At 39.1% G+C, this 23,443-nt stretch overlaps 1 protein-coding gene across 2 annotated transcripts in view; it reads left to right on the forward strand.

Moving 5' to 3' along the window:
• The window catches only part of tmem87b (transmembrane protein 87B), a 57,263-nt gene that overhangs the window by 14,786 nt on the left and 19,034 nt on the right, over positions 1–23,443 (forward strand). For both annotated transcript variants that reach the window (XM_043687187.1, XM_043687184.1), the window contains exons 3-12: positions 9,135–9,226; positions 10,050–10,187; positions 10,277–10,330; positions 12,449–12,508; positions 12,741–12,782; positions 13,018–13,117; positions 15,961–16,022; positions 19,185–19,368; positions 21,027–21,126; positions 21,773–21,866. In XM_043687187.1, the coding sequence (XP_043543122.1) occupies positions 9,135–9,226; positions 10,050–10,187; positions 10,277–10,330; positions 12,449–12,508; positions 12,741–12,782; positions 13,018–13,117; positions 15,961–16,022; positions 19,185–19,368; positions 21,027–21,126; positions 21,773–21,866 (926 nt within the window). The remainder of the gene's footprint in view (positions 1–9,134; positions 9,227–10,049; positions 10,188–10,276; positions 10,331–12,448; positions 12,509–12,740; positions 12,783–13,017; positions 13,118–15,960; positions 16,023–19,184; positions 19,369–21,026; positions 21,127–21,772; positions 21,867–23,443) is intronic.

A 23,443-nucleotide genomic window follows, 5' to 3' on the forward strand; every position in this document is an offset into this window, starting at 1 on the left:
AAACTTTTCAACTAATTGTTGAAAAGATGCAAAAATGCCAACATCATATAAATCTTTCAGTTTTTATTCCTTACTTGGCTCAACCCGAAAAGGCACTGTCCGCTAAAGAGATTAGATTAGATTAGATTACAGTGTGGAAATAGGCCCTTCGGCCCAACAAGTCCACACCGAGCCGCCGAAGCGAAACCCACCCATACCCCTACATTTACCCCTTACCTAACACTACGGGCAATTTAGCATGGCCAATTCACCTGACCCTGCACATCTTTGGACTGTGGGAGGAAACCGGAGCACCCGGAGGAAACCCACGCAGACACGGGGAGAACGTGCAAACTCCACACAGTCAGTCGCCTGAGGCGGGAATTGAACCAGAGTCTCTGGCGCTGTGAGGCAGCAGTGCTAACCACTGTGCCGCCCACTAAGATGGGGGAGAAATATGATTTGCCAGCAACGGTGCCTTAGTAGAATATGACTGAAAGCAAAAATGATGTCTAAATTGAAACCATATTTCTAGACACGGTAAAACAATTATATTGTTCAACTAAATTGAAGTAGAAGAAAGGACCGGTGAATGCAATACAGCCTTCAATGTTACCGGATGGGTGGAATTTACCTCCATAGCCAAGCAAATTGAAAGAACATGAAGGTTCTCATATTGGAGCCAATTGTACAAATTTCTAATGTTTGCTGCCCAGTAATAAAATATTCGCTACCCTACCTAGTATCTTAAGCCTCTGTAACAAGTGTTTTCATAACCTAGAAGCTTTTTTATTCCAAATAAATTCAAGAATGAGACTGTCTACTTTATCGTAAAAGGAAAGAGGTAGAAGAATTGGTATGTATTGAAATAAATAAGAAAATTGTGGAAAAATATTAATTTTAAGGGAATTAATTCTAATAGGAACAGGCAAATTAAGGAGAGATCATTGTTCGAAGTCTCGTTTAATTTGTACCAATAATGGTTCAAATGTTTTCCTGTACAAATTGCCAAGTATATCTGCCATGTGTACACCAAGATAAACAAAACCAGAGTTGGCAATTTCAAATGATAAACAATCTAGTGGGTATTCCCTGACAGGCTTATTGATAGCAAATATCTCACTTTTGCTAAAATTCAATTTATACTCAGAAATCTTACTGAAAGATTCTAAAACTGAAAATGCGGTGGGAATGTAGAGATAAGTTCGAGACAAACAGCAAAAAGTCATCTACATTGCGAGCTATCTTCAACTCCACACTATTTCTAATAATGCCAGAGTTTGTCGAGCAATAGACAGAGATTCCATTACAATGGCAAACAGAAGTAGACTCAAAGGACAACTTTGTCTAGTGGGACGATAAAGGTTGCAATAACCAGAATTCATGTTATTGGTCCTAACAGAGGGCTGCGGTCATGCATAGAGTAGTTTGATCCAAGAAATAAATTTTTCCTCAAAGCCAAATTTCTCCGAAGTGGAAAAAAAATTATTTCATTCCACTCTATCAAAGGCTTTTTCAGCATCTAAAGATGTCAAAGCCTCAGGAACAGTAGATGGGGAAGAATTGTAAACAATGTTAAGTACCCACCTAAGATTAAAAGAGTGCCTGTTGCAAATATGTCCAGTTTGATCCAAGGATATGATCGATGGATGGCTGGTTTCCCAACGTCATGCCAATAGCTTTGACAATAATTTAAAGTTGAACATTTAGCTGATTTATAGGATGATATGAACCACACAGTAAGGAATATTTACCTTTCTTTAAAAGCACAAAAAGATGCCTGAGTTAAAGTTTGAGGAAGAGAACCAGAATTAAACACTTCAACAAACACATCTACCAAAGGTTTTTCCAAAATGGTTTTCTGGCCAAATTTCATAAAACATCGGGTCCAGGACCCTTACTGCTTTGTAATGATCGAGCTGCAGCCTCAAGTTTTGTTGCTGTGATTGGTTGTTCCAATGCCGTTGCCACATTTTGATCAATAGTAGGTACATTAAACTTTTCAAAAATGCTATCAAAATCTGCTGTTGCAGAAGAACTTTCAGATGAATAAAGTGAAATGTAAAATTTCTTAAGTCTAGTTGATTTCTAATAGGTCTGACGTGACACCTGAATTAGCCTTAATTTGTGGGATTAATTGAGATGAGGACATTTGATGTGACTGATGTGCCAACAATTTACTGGTTCTATCCCCTTATTCTTATCATTTTTACCGAGAGTGAAGTAAAAGCTCGGTGGTGTATTGTGACATTACAACATTATACTCTGCCTGTAGGGATGTGTATTCTTTATACATTTCTGAAGACTTGGAGATTGCATCAATAGAGTCTAATAGAGACATGTTGTGCTAACCATGCCAATTTCTCTTTCCTAAGTATTTTCTTATGTGCTGCATAAGAAATTATTTCACCCCTAATGAATGCCTTCAGGGTTTCCTACAGCAAGGAAGCTGTGATGTCTGGGATTTTGTTAAATTTTTTTTAAAAAATCTATCTGCTGACACAAAATTAACAAAATCTTCTTCTAAGGGTAATGGCGTATTGAGATGCCAAAGTGGGCGTGTATTAAGAAACATTTTGAAAACGAACATTCATAGAGACAGATGCATGGTGTGATAAAACAACTGAATCATATTTGGAACCAGAAATGGATGTGAGCAATCTGTCATCCACCAAAAAGAAATCAATACATGAAAAAGTGTGGTGGACATGCAAAAAAAAATCCTTTTTAGAGGGATTAAAGAACTGCCAGGCATCAACAACATTAAACTCCTCCATTAAAGTCTTAATTATTTTAGCAGATTTGGGTTGGGCACTTGGAAATGAGGATTTTGATAGTGGAACGAGGACATGCCGCAACCCAAAGGACGAGCCACACTACCATATATCAAGAGCATTTCCAAACTGACAGCCAGACTACCGCAACCACTAGGACTCATAACAGCACACAAACAAACAGCCACTCTCAGACAACAACTCACCAGAACGAAGGACCCAATACCTAGCATGAGCAAAACCAATGTAGTGTACAAAATCCCATGCAAGGACTGCACAAAACACTACATAGGACAAACAGGAAGACAGCTAACGATCCGCATCCATTAACACCAACTAGCCACGAAACGACACAACCAGCTATCCTTCGTAGCCACACACGCAGATAACAAGCAACATGAGTTCGACTGGAACAACACTACTATTACAGGACAAGCCAAACAGAGAACAGCCAGGGAATTCCTAGAGGCATGGCACTCATCCACAGATTCAATCAATAAGCACATCGATCTGGACCCAATATACTGACCACTGCAACGGACAGCTGGAACTGACAACCGGAAGCGGCAGAGACAAACCACTATAAATGCCGGAGGAAAGATCACAGAAGCGCTTCACAGGAGGCTCCCAAGCACTGAGGATGTCACCTCGACCAGACGAAACGTCTGCAACACAAATTCCCAGCTCGGCGAACAGAACCACAACAACGAGCACCCGAGCTACAAATCTTCTCACAAATAATAAATCTGCCAGTAGAGTCAGATAGTTTTAGCATGGATGAAAGGAATAGATTTATGTAAAAGAATAGCAATTTCTCTAGATCAGATAGAAAAGGAGAAAACTTAAACTTGTCCAATCCGACCTCGTTTCAACTTAGGACTGACTATTTTTCAAATGGGTTTCTTGTAAATAAATTATATGGGCATTAAGATGGCGTAAATACAGTAAAATCTTACTGTGTTTAATTGGGTTGTTCAGCCTTTGTAATTCAGATTGGCAAATTTATTGTCCCCACCACCAAAGGTGGTGAAGCATTAAACTTTTTCATGTGTAATAATCACATGTAAAATCCCAAATGTGCAAAAATAGATAAACAAATGTAAACCTTGTAAAAGTGAGGTATGTGCCACCCCCTTCTCTATCCCCATCAGAACCAAAACAAACTCCACCATCCCCCATTGCCGTATCCCCCCAAATTGAATACCTGCCCACCAACCCCTCCCCATCCCAGCAGAGGCATCCTCTAGATGGGTGCTTGCTGTCTTCACCCATAGTAAAAAAAAAACTGTCTTCTTTTGTAGCTCACGCAAACTACACGACGACTTTGGAATGTAAAAGTTAACTGTACAAAAACTACGTCGCAAAAATGAGTAACAATGTGGGCGGCACGGTGGCACAGTGGTTAGCACGGCTACCTCACAGTGCCAGAAACCCGGGTTCAATTCCCACCTCAGGCGACTGACTGACTGTGGAGTTTGCACATTCTCCCCTTGTTTGCATGGGTTTCCTCCGGATGCTCCGGTTTTCTTCCACGGAAATGTGCAGGTTAGGTGAATTGGCCATACTAAATTGTCCCTTGGTGTTAGGTGAAGGGGTAAATGTAGGGGAATGGGTCTGGGTGGGTTGCTCTTCAGAGGGTCGGTGTGGACTTGTTGGGCTGAAGGGCCTGTTTAAACACTGTGTAATCTAATCTAATCTAAATGAAATAAAATATATACTATGTATGGTTAAACAATTAAACTCTATATTCTTTGGTACCAGTAGAGCAACCTTTCAACAAAATACAAGTCTTGAGTAAAAAAGCATGTACTTTTAGTGAATGAAATCAAATATAAGAAGAATACCAAATCCAAGTCCATAAACATAGCATACTGTCCATCTTCATCTCCACAATGGGAAATGTAGTCTTTGTCTGTGGTAGCGTAAAGCTAATGTCTTATCGGCCTAGTTAGGCCCAACCATCAATCTGGCTCGGGAACCACAATCTTTTTCAGGTTTTTATTCACCAAGACCATAGCCCAACCTGGGTCATCAAAACTGAGTTGGCTGCTCAGCAAGATGATATGTAATATCGCAGGATAACGAAGGTCAAATTTAACATTAGGACATGAGTGTTGCTCCTTCTTTACCTTGGCAAAAGCTGCATGCTGCTTAGCCACAGTCAGGGTGAAATCCAGAAAAATGTATACTCTTTCCATTATATACAAGGGGAGAAGCATCTCCAGCAGGGCACAGAATGTGATTTTGCACTTGAAACTGGTTCACCCCGACGACCATCGGGGGAGCAAACTCGCCTTCTTTCAATTTAGCACAGTGTGCAATGAGCCCTATCCAACACTGGTTTAGCCTCAAGTCTGAGCAAGTCCTGTAAAAGTTGGGCCATAAATTCTGTGGGGCGAGGATCCTCCAATCCCTTGGGTAAACCCACAAATCGAATATTATTCCACCAGAAGTGGGCCTCCAAGTCTTCACATTTCTTAGTCAGAGACTCAGTCGTAACAGATAACACACTAACATTAGCTTGGAGGCTAGCTATCTGGTTAATATGCTCATCAGCCAAACGTTCCAGGTCCAAAGTAGTTGTGCAAATATTAGATTAGATTACTTAGATTAGATTAGATTACTTACAGTGTGGAAACAGGCCCTTCGGCCCAACAAGTCCACACCGACCCGCCGAAGCGTAACCCGCCCATACCCCTACATTTACCCCTTACCTAACACTACGGGCAATTTAGCATGGCCAATTCACCTGACTTGCACATCTTTGGACTGTGGGAGGAAACCGGAGCACCCGGAGGAAACCCACGCAGACACGGGGAGAACGTGCAAACTCCACACAGTCAGTCGCCTGAGGCGGGAATTGAACCCGGGTCTCTGACGTTGCGAGGCAGCAGTGCTAACCACTGTACCACCGTGCCGCCCACATTCCTGCATTGTTTAAAAAAAAAACGTTCTTCCAACGGCATCAGAGCAGTTGTTACCTCCTTTTTAACTGGCTCTGAAATTATAGATTCAACCCTGGTCATGATTTCAACCACACATCATCCATCATGTTCTAAATCCTACATAGCATAGTTTCATTAGTATCCGGCTAAGGCAATTGGTGCAGCCTAGGACGACTGGACTTGGCTGACTCAATCTTTGTTCGAAAAGTCGCCATTTGAAAGGATACAGGTAAAAATGGGTTGTTCAGAAAAAAATAGCTGAACAGTGTAGAGGGCGTGTAACAAATGCATTTAAGAAACCAAATATTTAAATTTACTACATTCCCGAGGAGTGAACCCAAACTACATCAGACGTCGTTATGCCACTGGTCCCAAGATCTTGGTGGAAATCCCATCTCCTGCAATTTCCAGTTTGAGTGGAGCTTGGGAGGAGCTTCTCTCTCTCCCAGAGATGTCTGCTGACCTGTCGGGAGAATTTGTTTCCTGCCGTTCCTCCTCTGTGTCTCTGGGTCTTTCCTTCGTCTCTCCAACTCTGCACCCCTCTTTCCCCCCCCCCCCCCCCCCCCCCCCCCCCGGGTCCCCATCCCCGGCTCCAAGGGTTCTGAGGAAGGGTCACTGGACTGAAACATTAAATCTGCTTTCTCTCCATAGAGGCTGCCGGAACTGCTGACCTTTTCCGGCAGTTTGCGTTTTTGTTAGTGGAGGATGTGAGCTTTGTGAATCCAGCAGTGATTGCCACTATGTAATTGCTATGGGATCAGTCAGGGAGCTAGTCACTTCGGCAGCTAGAATTCACCAAAGGGTCTCTAATCACTGGGTCCTGGTCACCATGGATGGTCATTTGTATTGGTCTTCCACAGTAGTCACTGTCTGTGCTTGCTTTGTTTCCGTTCTTTCCCTTCAAATGTTCTGTAAATCTTGAAGCTTTGTATGTTATCTCTCCATATCCTTGATGTTTTCACTGCTGACTGCTCATGTGAGCTGTTATTAACTAACCCACTGTGAAAGGGCCATTTGTCATTCAAGTTACTTATCACTTGAACCCACAGTATCTTGTCAGTTGTTGCAGTCAGGAGATTTCGAGAGTCCACATGTCAGATTTAATGTAGTTTATTAGAACCCTCGGTCCACAACACTCACTTAGCCTTTTGAGTGACTCCCGCTCCTCTGATGTGCATTTTTCTGCAAACAGCTGCTCCCAATCCACTTGGCCAGATCCTGTATTATCTTGTTAAAATTGCCTTTCAGAACCCATCTTTTTTCCTTGTACATAATTACTTTAAATCCCACTGAATTTATAGTCGCTATCACTGATTTCCATTTCCATTCCCTACCCCCAGCATCACTACCACTAACAACATCACATCTAACTTCATTTGCAATAATGGGTCCAACCCCCCTCTTGTATGACTTTGTCTATGCTGGCTCAGAATGGTCTCCTGGATAAATTTTAAGAATTACGACTGCTCTAAACTCTTCAGACTTAGTCTATCCCAGATGATATTCGGGAAGTTGAAATTCCTTACTGTTAAGACTCAATTATTTTACACTTCTAAGATTTGCCTGCATATCTATCTTGCTGTCTCTCCCTGATTATTTTGGCTAAATTTAGTGCAGAATTTGACTCCTTAATCTCAACATTCATTGCTCTTTTGTCATTAATCCTCTTTGTCACTTCAGAGAGTTGCATCAAATTTGTAAGAAATGACCTTCCCTTAAGGCTATGCTGACTATCCCTAACCAGGTCATGCCTTTCTAAAGGACCGTTTATCCAATCTCACGATTGATTTCAACTATTTGTTCACCACCAAAATAAGATTGTCCTGTAGGGTTTAATCAGTCACAGTGCTGCTGAGGTGATCTTGGTGATAGGCTTTGAAGTCACCACCCAGAGTACTTTCTGTACTCTGCCATCTTCAGCGCTTCTAACCAAGCAATACTGAATGTGGAGGAATGCTAATTCATCAGATGACAGCAGAACGTGTTGTAAAAGGATATCTTGCCAATTACTTTTTGACCTGATGCCATGCAACTTCATGGGCTTCGAAGTTAATGTTGAGGACTCCTAGGCCATTTGCTATCTGAGACTGCATCACTGTTCTGCCAGTTCATCTGGCTTTATCTAGCCAATGAGTCTGGTTGTATCTAGGGCCAGTGATAGTTGATGTCCTTACCATCGTTATCTAAGATTTGATTCTGTGTATATAACTGATAGGCTGTTGCAGTGGTCCACTTTCCCAGTTTTCACTGAAGCCTCCGGCTGGGTTTGCTATGAACAATCTCCTCCAATTAACTTTTGAAAGTTCTTTTCTCAAACCTTTAAAATTTATCTTACTCCAATTAAAAGTTTTTAGCTTTTATGGAAATCTTGTGCTTTTCCAAAACATTTTAAAGCTAATAGAATTATGACCACTAGACCCAAAGTGTTCCCTTCCTATCATGTCAGTCACTTGCCCTGCCTTATTATACTAGAGAAGGTCAAATTCTCCTTCTCTAGAAGGAACATTTACATTAGATTATATTAGATTCCCTACAGTGTGGAAACGGGCCCTTCGGCCCAACAAATCCACACCGACCCTCCGAAGAGTAACCCACCCAGTCCCATTTCCCTCTGTCTAATGCACCTAACACTATGGGCAATTTAGCATGGCCAGTTCACCTGGCCCGCACATCTTTAGACTGTGGGAGGAAGCTGGAGCGCCCAGAGGAAACGCACACAGACACGGGGAGAATGTGCAAACTCCACACAGTCGCCCGACGCCGGAATCAGACTTGGGACCCTGGTGCAGTGAGGCATCAGTGCTAACCACTGAGCCACCGTGCCGCCCCAATTGAGGAAGAAAATTTTCTTGAATTCATTTAACAAATTCTTTACCTTCCAAACCTTTAACGCTATGGTAGTCCCAGTCAGTGTTTGGTAAATTAAAATCTCCTATCATTGTCGCCTTCTTATTCTGACATATATCTGAGATCTCTCTAGGCACTTTTTCTTCTCTTTCCCTCTAACTGTTAGGGTTGATGCCACTGTTGTAGCTGTTAATTGTTCACCACCATTCTTGGGCATTACACTGAAATTACTAAATTATTGTGTATGTCCAAAGATATAACACTTGTAGCAAAGGTTTTTGACTCTTCTTTTTTCTGAACAAAGCCGGTCTAAACGTCATGGTGTCAATCATAGCATCAGCAAAGGTTTTACTGTAAAAAATTATATTTGTATTCAGTTTCTAAACAATCTTGGGGAATTTGCATGAATTTAAAACATACCACTGTTTGTTGCGACCTAATTGGTGATTTGATATCAATGCCAGTTGATACTAGCAGGAATTGTTCTTTCATCGATGCTTGATTTCCTGAATTTTGAATTTCTAGCATTTTTACCAAGCAGTTTGTAGTATTCTAACATTTCCTTATGTTTTTCTTTTTTCCTGTTCAGTTGTTTCATTCAAATGTCCTGAGAATGTATCATTAACAGTTGAATGGTACCTTAGGTATTACCCTTGTCACAATGAATTTAATAACATCAAAGTAAGTATTCTTTTAAAATAGTTAAAATAGAGGATTTTTTTAGCTTTATATTTCCACTACAAGTAAGATATTGTATATGCAAGTCTTCACTAAGTAGCCCATGTGGAAAATGGTAATTTTATTTCAGACATTAAACATAAAGAAGAAATATCTGACTTCTCCTAATTGTCAACTGTCAATGGATCAAGTTTATAATGTGAAATGTAAACTAGTAATGCAAGAACTATTTGATATTTAGAAAGTAGATTTTGAACGATAAGATTTTCTGAAGGGGCATGCCCTTTATTAACTGCAAGGTTCGGGCTTCATTCCCAAGCATCTTCAAAAAGTCAACACCAGTGTGTTAAAGGGGCAAACCCATTTTCGGCAGTACTTCATTTAGGGGATTGTTAAATTTTAGAGTTTTATTTATTCAAATGTTCACTGTTGAAAGATTACAGTATTAAGTCTTGGTATAATATTTTGGTTTTGCATTGCAAGGATGTTACAGAACGAAGTCTGAGTTTAGCTGCAAGCAATAAAACTAAAATTCTAGCTCCAGTCAGGATCACAAAGTGGAGGTATTTTGAACTCCTTAGTAAAAGCTACAACTGACAAATTATTATAAAATATCCATACCTTCAGCCTACTACAATCAGGGAAAGAAAAACTGCTTTCATCAAATTGTTCGCGAAAATACATTAATTTTGGCCCATTTATTTATATATTTTGCTGCTGCTGCTTGTCTAAGTATTGTAATCTTTAGAGCATGTCAGTGAAATGTTGATACCTTTTTGCAAATAATTCCATTTGTAACTATTCTAGTTTTCTTACTCTTCATTAGGAAATATATGACATATATTTTAGCAGTGGTATTCGTAATAGTCTTGAACCTCACCCATTAAGTCAAGGGCAATACATTGCACACAAGACTGAAAATATTGTCTGCAATGACAAAATTCAAGTCTTCCCAAAATTTAATGTAAGTATATGTACGTAGTGCTAAACTACATTATCTGTTTAAATTGAGTCCTATCCTCCAGTCTAACATATATAAATTTTACCTTTCAGATGAGCCATGATCTTCCAAAACCAGTGGTGGTACAGACGCCAAATATAAATATGGTAATGAATTGGTAGTACTTTTAATGTATTATAATTAGGTGCTGCTTATTTTGTAGCCAACTTGAACTTTTAACACACTTTTTGCACTTTTCATCATGGTCAATACAAACAGCTTCCAGCAGGTTCTGAGCAATATTCACTTCATCTTATACATTGGGATTCTTTGCTCAGGTCAGCTTTTCTTGCAAGCAGTTTCCAAACAAACAGCCTTCTGCCCAAAAGACACAATCAAAAACTAGTTCAATTTGTTCCCTTTTTTTTGTTTCTCAACATTCTCTGTATTTAGCTGTCCAGCCACCAGCCTCCTCTTGGCCAATGCAACATCCATTAGCTGAAGTCCTTGAGCGTATCACATCCTAGTGCTGCAGTGTTTTAAAACAATAATTGATCTTTTGAAGCCAGTTACCATATGCAAATATCAGTTTGTATGTTCTCTTTCACAAACAAGTTCCTGTTCTAAGTTTGATTTTGACTACACACAGTTTGCAAACCAAAAATGAAGAAAATAAGAAAATCCGTGATGGTCTCAACATTATTGCCATGAGTGTGTTTTAAGATATTGATTGTAAACTCAAGATTTCCATCTTCAGACTGTAACATTCATAATTGTTATGATCTTCCTTGCTTGGAGGATTCAATTACTGAGCTCATTAATCCTGTCTTATTCAACATTTGCCTGTTCCATGGATCATTACTCAACATTTTGCTCTAAGAAACCATTGTAAATACTTTCTGTGAACTTGTCCTTAAAAATACTTTGGCAATTTCCGGCTGTTGAAACTCAAGCCACAGCAATAAAAACAAACTTCTCAAAATAACTAAATGACAATAACATTTATTTATGTTGTGGTACTAGAATATCTAGCTCCTCTTGGTTCCCTGAGCATAGGTGGTATCATGGACTGTTAGCAATACTGGCTGTGCAGCTTTCTTGCAGCTTGGTAAGCAATCTGGTGTACTGCTACCCCTGAGGAATTGAAGTAATCATAGAGTAATTGTAGCACAGAAGGATACTTTTTGACCCAGTGCTAGTAAGCAGGAATGAATGTCACCTCATGGTCCTCTAAATTTAATGTAATTGTCCAAGTGGAATTTTATCCTTCCTTCAGCTGCCATGTAACCTAGAATTGAAACAATGTTGGAAAATTAACTTGAAATCAATGGTATTGCTTATATATCAAAGGACTGTTTTCTGACTTTTCATGTTCAACACAATAAACTTCCTTTCAAAGCTATCCATGTTGGGTCAATTAATATTTTTAAAGTTATAAATTTAGGTATTTTCAATATCCTAAAACATGAAAAACTCTTGATACACTTACCATATGACTACAGTAGCCCACCACCCCAATCCCAACCACCACCACTACTGTTTTCAACCAACCTGTCAGTTATTGATGAAAGGCAGCGTTTGCCCATCCAGAGTTGTGCCAAATGGCTAAACAGTTGCTTTCACTCTTCTCAATGTTTAATCTTCAAGAGCAGTTAATTGCAGCCCATGTTAAATCATTAATGTTTGGCCTTGTTATAAATTTGTGGGAAAGTGTAATACATAATTCTTTTGTAATATGAGCCAGATGACATTCTGTTATAACTCCTAAAATACAGACAGAAAGTTTCAGGGAGCTCGTTATTGTTCTCAACTATATTTGGTAGTAACTTCTCATTTTTTCCAAGTAATTAATGTGATAGATTTGTTGATTTTAATTTGGTAGTTGTAGAGCAGAATTATTATATTAATTGTGCTGTTTGTAGTAACACTACACTTGCTGTCTTGACCTTTATTCATGAGGTCATGGGAATTTTTGGAAATGTGCATTTTTCTTTTAATTATTTTTAAAAGACTCCTATGTAATAGAGAAGTTTAGTTGTATAGCCAGATAGTTATTAGTGATGAAGATTTTGAGGCACTTCTCAGATGGCGGTTCTACTTGACACTATTTTAATGTCCTTCTCCAGCATAGTCATTGTTGTGAAGGCAAATTTGACTTTTTTATTTTGATGTTATTGTAGACTTAAAGTAAATGCAAAATTTTGATGAAGTGTAACTTCAGTATCTTCTATTCAGGAACTATAATCTGAATAAACCTGTGTATAACTTTAATGTGTTGTTTTAAGACTGGAAGCAACTCTGATGTCAAGATCACTGATCACGTCCATGCGTCTGAAGAAGACAAGGTATTGCAGTTTTTAAAAACTGTTTTAATTGTCAATTATGATATAAAAACATCTGATTTTATTGTAAGTTAAGAATTTATTTTCCATAGTCAAGTGTAATTTTAAATATATAATCACTTGGTGTACTGTATCTACACAATAATATGTAATTTCCTTGTTACAAATTATGTTATTGTGACTGAGTGAAAGCAGTTAACAAAGCAAATGAACAGAACGATTTTTTTTATTTCAGACTCTTCATTCAATACGAAAAAGAGACCTCTCAATTAAAAAGGTACCAATTTACTTGTGAATATTACCATGTTAAAGTTACTTCAATTTTACGTAAACTCGGTATTGCTAATGCTAACATCTCATGAACAAATATCATATCCTCCTTTGATTGCAGTAGCAAGCAAAATGTATCAGATTTTTGTTTTGAGCTCCCATGAAGCTGTACTTATTATCTTTGAAAATATTTGCAGATTGATTCTCTTATTATATGTTAAGTAAGACACTTTATTTTGCAGCGTGATGTTATAGCGCAAACCTGGAGAGATGGCCCATATCTTTTTATTGTCTCAATCAAATCTCTTGGTGAAAGAATTGAAAGCAACTGGAATTTAACAGGTGAATTTCAATCCCCACACATACATAAAAAGGGAATGGGTAAGCTTTTATTTAAAAAATCAAATTCATGTGTTTACTTGATCATAGCTGTACATTATAGGTACATAATATGACAATAAAGAATTGCCATGACCGAGATTGGAGGAGTGCATTTTCATTCTCTCCCTCCCCGTTCCACCTCCTCTCCTTTTCCACTCCTCCTCCCACCCACTCGTTCCATCCATTCATCACAAAATAAATTAACTATTTTCCCACTAATCTATATATTCATTTATATAGTTTATTTATATTGGGTCTTTTATTCATATAATCTATCAACCAATCACAAAGTTATTTATTTTTGTGACAAAAACAGGACTTGTTCAATAAAAAGGCAAAGCTGCCATCAAGCCAATTGAGCTTACCAACCCCAAAATTAAAATTAAACCAAATGTTTTTGACTTTTATGAGCCATAAATTTACGAATCAAGTAATCTTGAAAACAAATAAATAGGTACATAGGATTTGGAGAAGGAATGAATTATTTGAACCTTTAAAACTACTATTCTGGAAGATCATGGCTGATCGAGATGTGGTCTCAGCTACACTTTCTATCTACCATAACCCTTGACGCTGTTGACTATTTAAAATTCATTTAACTTGGTCTTGCAAAAATTCAATGACGTGGCCATCTCTGCCTTCTGAGGGAAAAAGATCCCTCTGATTAGTTATCCAAAACTCAGTCTTAAAAAAACAGAATCTCTTGTTCTTAAGTTATGCCCCTTCTAGTTTCTCTTACAAAGAGCTGCATCCTCTCAGAAGTTACTGTCTATTATCCTTGAAATCTTGCATTTGACTGTAGTAATTTCTCATTCTTGTAAATTCCAGTAGGATCATGGCTAATCTGATCACTCCACATTTCCACCAACCCCGGTAACATTTCACAGTATTCCTTAACAAAAATATCTAATACAGACACCATTATGTTCAAGTATTCCACTTCCTGACACCTTTTTGAGGGAGAGAATTTCAATGACAAACACATTGCATTTTTCTGAGAGAAAAGCTCCCCTCATTTCTGTCTTAAGTGGACAACGCCTTATTTTTGAGCAATTACCCCTAGTCTCGATTCTCCAAGGATAAGCATCTTTACCATATCTGTCAAGCCTCCTCTAGACCTTGGATGTTTCAGTCAAGTTGCCTGTTGCTCATCTAAGTCCCAGAGGTCTGTAGGGCTGCTCTCTAATTAGAGAGGAAGGTGATTGGTAGTGAGTTTAACCTAAGCTTCTCCTCGTCCTCGTCCTCGTCCTCAAGGATGACCTTCCATTCCTGAGAGGAGGGGGTGGGAGGCTTCTGCGGTGGCTGAATAGTCCATACCTGGGATGGGTGAGATGAGATGGGACCTTCATGGTAACCTCAGCTGGTGCGGGAATTGACTCCAGGCTGTTGGCTTCACTCTGCATTGCAAAGCTGCCATCCAGCCAACTGAGTTAATTAAACCCCCACCACACAAAAGCCTAGCATAAGGCAATCTGCCCATTCAGATACTAGTCCAGTAAACCTTCTCTGAACTACTTTCAGTGGACTTCTATCCTCCTTTAAATAAGGCAATCAGCACTATACACAATATAGAAAGATTCTCACCAGTGCCTTCCATAATGGAAGCATAGTCTCTCTATTTTTGTTTAATTCCCTTCGCAATAAACAATGTTCTATTCACCCACTAGGGCACCCAAATTATTTGTGTCTCCAAGTTCTTCAATCTGTATCTATTAAAATAACACACAGCTTTTCTGTTTTTCTTGCCAAAGTAGGAAAATATGAATTTGTTCATATTATACGTCATTTCTCAAATTTTTATCCATTCACTAAGTTATATGCCTTTATAGATACTGTACTGCCTCTTGACAATTTCCTTTCTTGCCTATCTTCCTGTCATCATCAAATTTAATAGCCATGCATTGTCCTACATCCAATTCATTGATATTACATATACATTCATATATATTACATTAATTATGAATCTGGAAAAAGTGCATTTATCCTAACTCTCTGCTTCCTATTAGATAATTAATCTTTATTCTAACATGTTGCCTCTTCCACCATGAGTGGTTATTTTGTATGGTTAGCTTTGATATGGCAGCTCACCAAATGCCCTTTGGAAATCAAAGTAAACCAAATCCGCATGTTCCCTTTTTTCCTTTTTGTTCTTTGTTAGCTGAGCACAATTTCTTTTTCACAAAACCATGTTGACTCTGCCCAATGAAATTAGGATTTTTTCAAGTATCCTGCTTTAAATTTTTTAATAGATTGTTGCAATTTCACTGTGACAAATCTATATGCATAAGAGTATAGGTTGCATAAGGCCTCTTCTCAGCTCTTGATTCCTGTAACAAAATAGCTTCCAACAGTGCAGCATAAGCATTCTGATCCAATGCAACTCCATTACAGTAGAAACTACACTTGAAGTATAAATTGACATGCAATGCTTTGGGATGTCCTGAGAAAATAAAAGCTGCTGTATAAATTCCAGTTTCTAAATATGTGAATTCATTTCTTGGCTGAGTGAGTTGCAGATGTTGATGTGCCCTGTTGGTTTTTTTTTTCTATTTGAGAAGCTAGCTGATCATTAAATGATTTCAACAAAGTTAACGGAGTTATCTGAAATATACTAAAATGAAATCCGAGTTGGGACTGAAATATTCATGATGAATTGAATGGTTTCCTGTGCTGTAGTTCCAATGATCTAGTTCTGAAATGTGATCTTTTACTTAGAAAAGAATTTTAGCCGGAAGTTAGACTTCATTAGTTTCAAATAATCTTACTCATTCAGAATTTCATAATCAATTGAAGTATCTTTGCAGTGCGAGTGTTAATGCAAGGTTCACATGGATATATCTCAGCAACTGAATTTCCACTGATGGTTGTAAGTATGACATATCTATTCTCCGTTTTTAAAATAATTACGTCTGATTTTTTTTGGTTATTGTTTGCTTGTATTAAACAATTTTAAGTGTTCCAATCCCTTGTGAATCCAGCTGTTATTTATTTGTCACACAATTCAAACTTATAATGTTAAAAATCACACAACACCAGGTTATAGTCCAATTGCAAACACTAGCTTTCGGAGCACTGCTCCTTCATCAGGTGGTTGTGGAGTATTTATAGCAACATTTTACAGTGTGATGTAGCTGAAATTGTACATTGAAAAATACCTTGATTGTTAAGTGTCTCATCTGTTAGAATGTGATTTACATATAAAAGAATGTGATTTACATATAAAAGAAGTGAAACTAACCTGGTCATTCCATTCCTGATGAACGGCTTTTGTACGAAACATTGATTTTCCTGCTCCTCGGATGCTCCCTGACCTGCTGTGCTTTTCCAGCACCACTCTAATCTTGACTCTGATCTCCAGCATCTGCAGTCCGCATGTTTGCCTGGTCATTCTAACCGATGAGAGACTTAACAAACAATCAAGGTACTTTTTAATGTATAATTTCAATTACATCACACTGTAAACTTTTGCTATAAATTCTGTGTCTTACAATTGTGTACTCCACAGACACCTGATGAAGGAGCAGCGCTCTGAATTAAATTTGTTGGACTATAACCTGGTGTTGTGATTTTTAACTTTGTACACCCCAGTCCAACACCGGCAACTCCAAATCAAACTTATAATAGTTACCATGCGGCAAGAGTGCATGGAATCATTCAGTATTATCCTTGTTAATCTTGGGCTTCAACTTCACTAACCTGTCTGTTCCCCATGCTTCTTGATTCCTCAATAGACCAAAGTGTATCTGTCCCTGCCTTAACAAGAAAACATCCCAAAATCCTGTGGGATAAAGAATTCAAAGATTTACCCCTTTTAGATTAGATTCCCTACAGTGTGGAAACAGGCCCTTCGGCCCAACAAGTCCACACCGACCCTCCGAAGAGCAACCACCCAGACCCATTCCCCTATGTTCACCTTTGACTAATACACCTAACACTATGAGCAATTTAGCATGGCCAATTCACCTAACCTGCACATCTTTGGACTGTGGGCAGAAACCGGAGCACCCGGAGGAAACCCACGCAGACATGTGGAGAATGTGCAAACTCCACACAGACAGTTGCCTGAGGTGGGAATTGAACCTGGGTCCCTGGTGCTGTGAGGCAGCAGTGCTAACCACTGAGCCACTATATGAAGAAACTTCTCCCAGTGCAGCCCTAAATGATTTGTGTGCTTACCCTAAGATAATGGGTATTTTAAATTCTCCTGTTGGTGGGAACAAATTCTGTCTGCACCATGAAACCTGTCTAGAATCTTTTATGTTTCAATGAGGTTCTTCTGAACTCCAGAAATGATGCGTCCAAGTCAGACAGATTCTCATCATAGGCCAACTGTTTCACCCGAGAAATTAATCTGATGAGCCTTCACACCTATCGCCTTCAGTATAGATATATATTTTTTCTTAAATATAGAGACCAAACCTGTGCACACAATTCCAAATGTATTCCCACTAAATCCACATACAGTTGTAGAAAGACTTATTTATTCATGTACTCCAGTTCCCTTGTGGTCGTGGCCGACATGCCTTTCTTATTATGTTCCGTATATGCATTCTCATTTCTTTGTAATCCTTACCTGAGCACATCCAAGTCTGTGTATTTTAACAAATACACATTTGATTCCTTTTAAAAATTCTGCTTTTTTACATCTATGACGTGGACTAGAGATGGTGAATTAGCTAACCCTCCCCACCTAATTACTCCATCTGTCATCTTTTGTCCACTCACTTAACCTGTTCTTTTGGCTGTCTGCATCCTCACAGCTCACATTTCCACCCAGGTTTGTACCTTCACCAAACCAGAATGCATACTCTATCTCTTTCTCTAAGTCACTGATGTAGAAATTAAATGTCTGAGCTCTCAACACTCTGCTCGTTATGGCCTGCCAATTCTCACTGTCATCTTTGTGGATCAGACCAAATCCCCTCAAAATATATCAAGGAAATAGCCTAACTTTTATTTAAAGGCAAGTGTAAGGCACTGTGTTCCAGATGTAATTTGCTTGGTCCACGACTAGGCTTTAAGCAAAACACATTTAAAATACAGAAAAAGAGGAATTTGCATAACTTGAACTTGCTTGAAATACTCAGTTAAATAATAGGTACACAATCCTTTATCCAAAATCCTTGGGGCCAGTTGTTTTACGGAATTTGAAATTTTTCTGATTTTGGAATAAATAACATTTTCACAGTGAAATAAAAAAAGTTTACCAAACAGCAAACGCATGTGTGAATAGTACAAACAATGAGACACAATTGACGCCTGCCAGTGCTGGGCCGTGCCGCGATGTCACATCTGAGTGACCTGGTTCGAGTGGATGTGGAGTTGAGTCACCTGTTTGCATGCCAAAATGACACACCACACTCCATGAAAAAGATTTTGGAGCTTTTTGATTTCGGATAAAAGATTTTGTACCTGTATTAGTCATCAACTGTTCCAATATAGCAGTATCCTATTTACATACCCTTGACAAATGCAATTCAGCAAAACAGATTTTCCCATGAGCTATTTCCAATCCAGGAGAAGGAAACCCTGAAAGAAACAATCTAACAGTAGCATGAGAGTCCAAGCTTTTCCCAAAAGCAGAGAGCGCGAGCGAGAGAGAACTGTATTTATCACTTACAACTCCAAAAACTTCAACTTCAACTGAAAACAAAACTGAAACCATGAGACTGTGTGAGCCTGACTCCAACCACTTATGCTTTTTTTTGTAATTGACAAAGCACATTCAGGGAGCTCAAAGCTGTTTACCCACTGCTTTTGAAGCAGACATTCCGGCAGCAGTGGAAACACCTCTCTGCAAGTGAAACAGCACAAAACAAATCCCTATTAAAGTTACAGTACTATCACATTTCAGACCAAGCAAATGGTCCTGTCAGACCATTTTGGTGTCGAGAGAAGTTGTTGTTTAAATTCTCCCTGTGTGTATTTATGATCTGTTGTTCTGGATCTAAATTTTGTATTTTATGTTTGGTCATTTGCACTAATTTTGAATATTGTTTCAAATATTGTGTATTTGTTCTTCTTACAGTTTTATATGGTGATGTGCATCCTATACATAATTTATGGCATCTTGTGGTTGTTCTGGTCTGCGTGTTACTGGAAAGACTTATTGAGAATCCAGTTTTGGATAGCTGGAGTTATTTTTCTTGGGATGCTGGAAAAAGCTGTTTTCTATGCAGAATATCAGAACACTAATACCCGTGGGGTATCTGGTATGTTTAATTCTTGCTCTGCTCAATCATTGAGTGACATTGATTAATACATTAAATGTGACACACACAGGTTCAAGCATTCAACACTTTTTCTAGAAATGAAATAGCTTAGGACTCGATCTGTTTTGATTCTGATCTTTACACTAGAGAAGTCATTAATTAGATGTGCATGCATCTTACAAGCTAAAGTACACGTATGTTCATAGTCAGTTTGAAAGTGACCTAAGTCTTGATATTGTTTTCTTATTCACCATCTTGACTAGGTCATACAATCTGGCTGGAGAGCAATTTGAATTAAATGGTGCATCAAGTTTCTTAGATTGCTGTCTTTGCAGATAATTTTCAGTGCTTCTGTCAATATAGATGCAAGATCCTAGAATTCACTCCATTAAGTTTCTTCCCTTCTTGAGGAAAACTGATATAATTGCATTAATGCTATTTGCTGTATCCTGTTTCATCAATAGTATGTGTGCAAAATGATGATGTGAATAAATATTAGCTGATAGGTCTTTTTGCAAGGAAAATTGAAAATATGATTTTGAATATCTAAACTGATGTAAATGAAATGCCACTTTCCTTTGGGGAATCATAGAATTGATTTTGTGTAAAAATAAATCTTCCTGTGTACTCCATATGCTATTAAAGGTTCATTGAGGTGATGTAAGAATATTGGGTCACTGTCAAAATATGTTCATCACTTATTAGAGCTGGTTGTCATGATATGCACATTCTTTATTTTCTCCCTATTGAAATTTCATTTACTTTCTGTTGTGTCTGTAAAAGATGAATTCAAACAAGAAAACATTTTAAAGTCACAAACAAAAACAAAGTGTTGGAGAAACTCAGCAGATCTGGCAGCATCTGTGGAGAAAAGCAGTTAATGCTTTGAGATCATGACTCTTCAGAACTGGACTTAAAATGTTAACTCTGCTTTCGTTTCATAGATACTACCAGATCTGTTGAATTTCTCCAGAAATTTCTATTTTTGTTTGTTTCAGATCTCGGTATCTTCAGTTCTGTGTTTTATTTTAAGCTTTTTGAAGTCCTTCAATGGCCTCAAAAATAGTGTTAAAAGTCAAACAAAGTCCAGCAAACTGGATAAGTTTATTAAAAACTTGCTGATGAAGAAAGAAATTGGTGTTCTTTAGTTTGAAGAGTTTTGGACCTCAACGTAGTAAGCTGATGATATGCTCCTGGGAGTTTGCTTAATTTGGCAGTGTGTGAATGCATCTCTGGCAATGCTTCTGCTTTTCTTCTCTTATTTGTAAAGGTGAACCTGACCTCTTAGTAACATCCTTCCACTTCCTTGTTTTTAATGGGCGGCACGGTGGCACAGTGATTAGCACTGCTGCCTCACAGCGCTGGAGACCTGGGTTCAATTCCCGCCTCAGGCGACTGACTGTGTGGAGTTTGCACGTTCTCCCCGTGTCTGTGTGGGTTTCCTCCGGGTGCTCCGGTTTCCTCCCACAGTCCAAAGATGTGCAGGTCAGGTGAATTGCCCGTAGTGTTAGGGTAGGGGTATGGGTGGGTTGTGCTTTGGTGGGTTGGTGTGGACTTGTTGGGCCGAAGGGCCTGTTTCTACACTGTAAGTAATCTAATCTAATTTACTGTACTTAAACTGTTTCGGAGGCACCTAATGGGTTTGTTTTTCCCTACAGTGCAAGGTCTTCTAATTTTTGCGGAGCTTATTTCTGCAATGAAAAGGACATTGGCTCGGCTCCTTGTGATTATTGTAAGCTTGGGATATGGAATAGTTAAGTAAGTATTTACCCAAATGAGTTTCAATTTAAGTGGATAGGAGAGAAGTCGGTATAAATTTACTGCAAGGGTTAGGTTACGAGGTATGACTAAACAAACGAGCATTGTATTTCCTGGAATTTATAAAGTTTAAGCAATGATTTGATGAAAAGTTTCAAGATACTAAGGGGAACAAATCTGGTAGATGGGGAGAAATTATTTATGCTTCTTTCAGAGTCCAGGTTAGTGATATAGTCAAAATATTAGAACCAGACCAGTCAGTAAGTGAAACACTTCTTTAAAAGCATGTATGTGAAGTTAGGGCACAGATCAGCTATGATCTTATTAAAAGGCAGAATAGGCTTGAGGCGCTGAATGGCCAACTCCTGTTCCTATGGAGTGGGTCATGAATGTTTGACTCTTCCTCATATGGTAATTAATTATATCAGTTTTTAAATTGACAACTGATCTATTGACTGATGTTAGCTAAAACTGCTAAGACACATGGACAAGAGGATTGCTGAACAACCATGATGTTGAATGGTGGCTGATCTTTTTTTTAAAAGACTAAATGGCCTTCGCATTTTCCTCAATGACCGAAACAGTTCATTGTTAAAAGGAAATATATTTGAAGTGCATCTCTTTAACTATTGTATCACTTATACAGACCTCGATTGGGCACAGTAATGCACAGAGTAATTGGTTTGGGAGCACTGTACCTGGTTTTTGCAGCTGTCGAAGGAGTCTTGAGAATTACAGGGGTAAAGTCAACCAATTATTTTTAATTTAGATTTTTTGAAACTGCCTCACACAGCTTAATTCCGTAAAATAGAGAACTGATGGTATGATTTACTCAAACCTTCTCTTTTGACCTGTTTTTCTCATTTCAGATGCTCTAAATTTATACAAACATGTTTTATGGTGAAATGGGGACCTTAAGTTTAAATGAAGTATAAGACAAAAGCTGAGTGTCTCGTACCATGTACTTTTTTTTAAAAAAACAGCAATGTTAGAGCCTCCTGAATTGTGTACAAATACCCTCCATGAGCCACTTTTTTTTTTTTGAAGTGATTTTTTTTATTTAGAGTCATAGAGATGTACAGCATGGAAACAGACCCTTCGGTCCAGCCTGTCCATACCGACCAGATATCCCAACCCAATCTAGTCCCACCTGCCAGCACCCGGCCCATATCCCTCCAAACCCTTCCTATTCATATACCCATCCAAATGCCTCTTAAATGTTGCAATTGTTCCAGCCTCCTCCACATCCTCTGGCAGCTCATTCCATACACGTACTACCCTCTGCATGAAAACGGTGTCCCTTAGGTCTCTTTTATATCTTCCCCTCTCACCCTAAACCTATGCCCTCTAGTTCTGGACTCCCCGACCCCAGGGAAAAGACTTTGTCTATTTATCCTATCTATGCCCCTCATAATTTTGTAAACCTCTATAAGGTCACCCCTCCGCCTCCAGTGAAAACATCCCCAGCCTGTTCAAGCTCTCCCTATAGCTCAAATCCTCCAACCCTGGCAACATCCTTAAATCTTTTCTGAACCCTTTCAAGTTTCACATCTTTCCAATAGGAAGGAGACCAGAATTGCATGCAAAATTCCAACAGTGCCTAACAAATGTCCTGTACAGCCTCAAAATGACCTCCCAAATCATGTACTCAATACTCTGACCAATAAAGGAAAGCATACCAAACTCCTCCTTCACTATGGAACAGGAGAATCGACGTTTCAGGCATAAGCCCTTCTTCAGGAATGAGGAAAGTTTGTCCAGCAGGCTAAGATAAAAGGTAGAGAGGAGGGACTTGGGGGAGGGGCGTCGGAAATGTGATAGGTGGAAAAAGGTCAAGGTGAGGGTGATAGGTCAGACTGGGGTGGGGGCGGAGAGGTCGGGAAGAAGATCTCAGGTTAGGAAGGCGGTGCTGAATTTGATGGATTTGACTGAGACAGGCTGGGGGGAGGGGAAATGAGGAAACTGGTGAAATCCGAGTTCACCCCTTGTGGTTGGAGGGTTCCTAGCCGGAAGATGAGGCGTTCCACCTCCAACCGTCATTTCGCTGTGGTCTGACGATGGAGGAGTCCAAAGACCTGCATATCCTTGGTGGAGTCGGAGGGGGAATTGAAATGTTGAGCTACAGGGTGGTTGGATTGGTTGGTCCGGGTGTCCCAGAGGTGTTCCCTGAAACGCTCCGCAAGAACGCCTCATCTTCCGGCTAGGAACCCTCCAACCACAAGGGATGAACTCGGATTTCACCAGTTTCCTCATTTCCCCTCCCCATCACCCTGTCTCAGTCAAATCCATCAAATCCAGCACCGCCTTCCTAACCTGC

Source organism: Chiloscyllium plagiosum, chromosome 3 (genome assembly GCF_004010195.1).
Source record: "Chiloscyllium plagiosum isolate BGI_BamShark_2017 chromosome 3, ASM401019v2, whole genome shotgun sequence".
NCBI lineage: Eukaryota > Metazoa > Chordata > Chondrichthyes > Orectolobiformes > Hemiscylliidae > Chiloscyllium > Chiloscyllium plagiosum.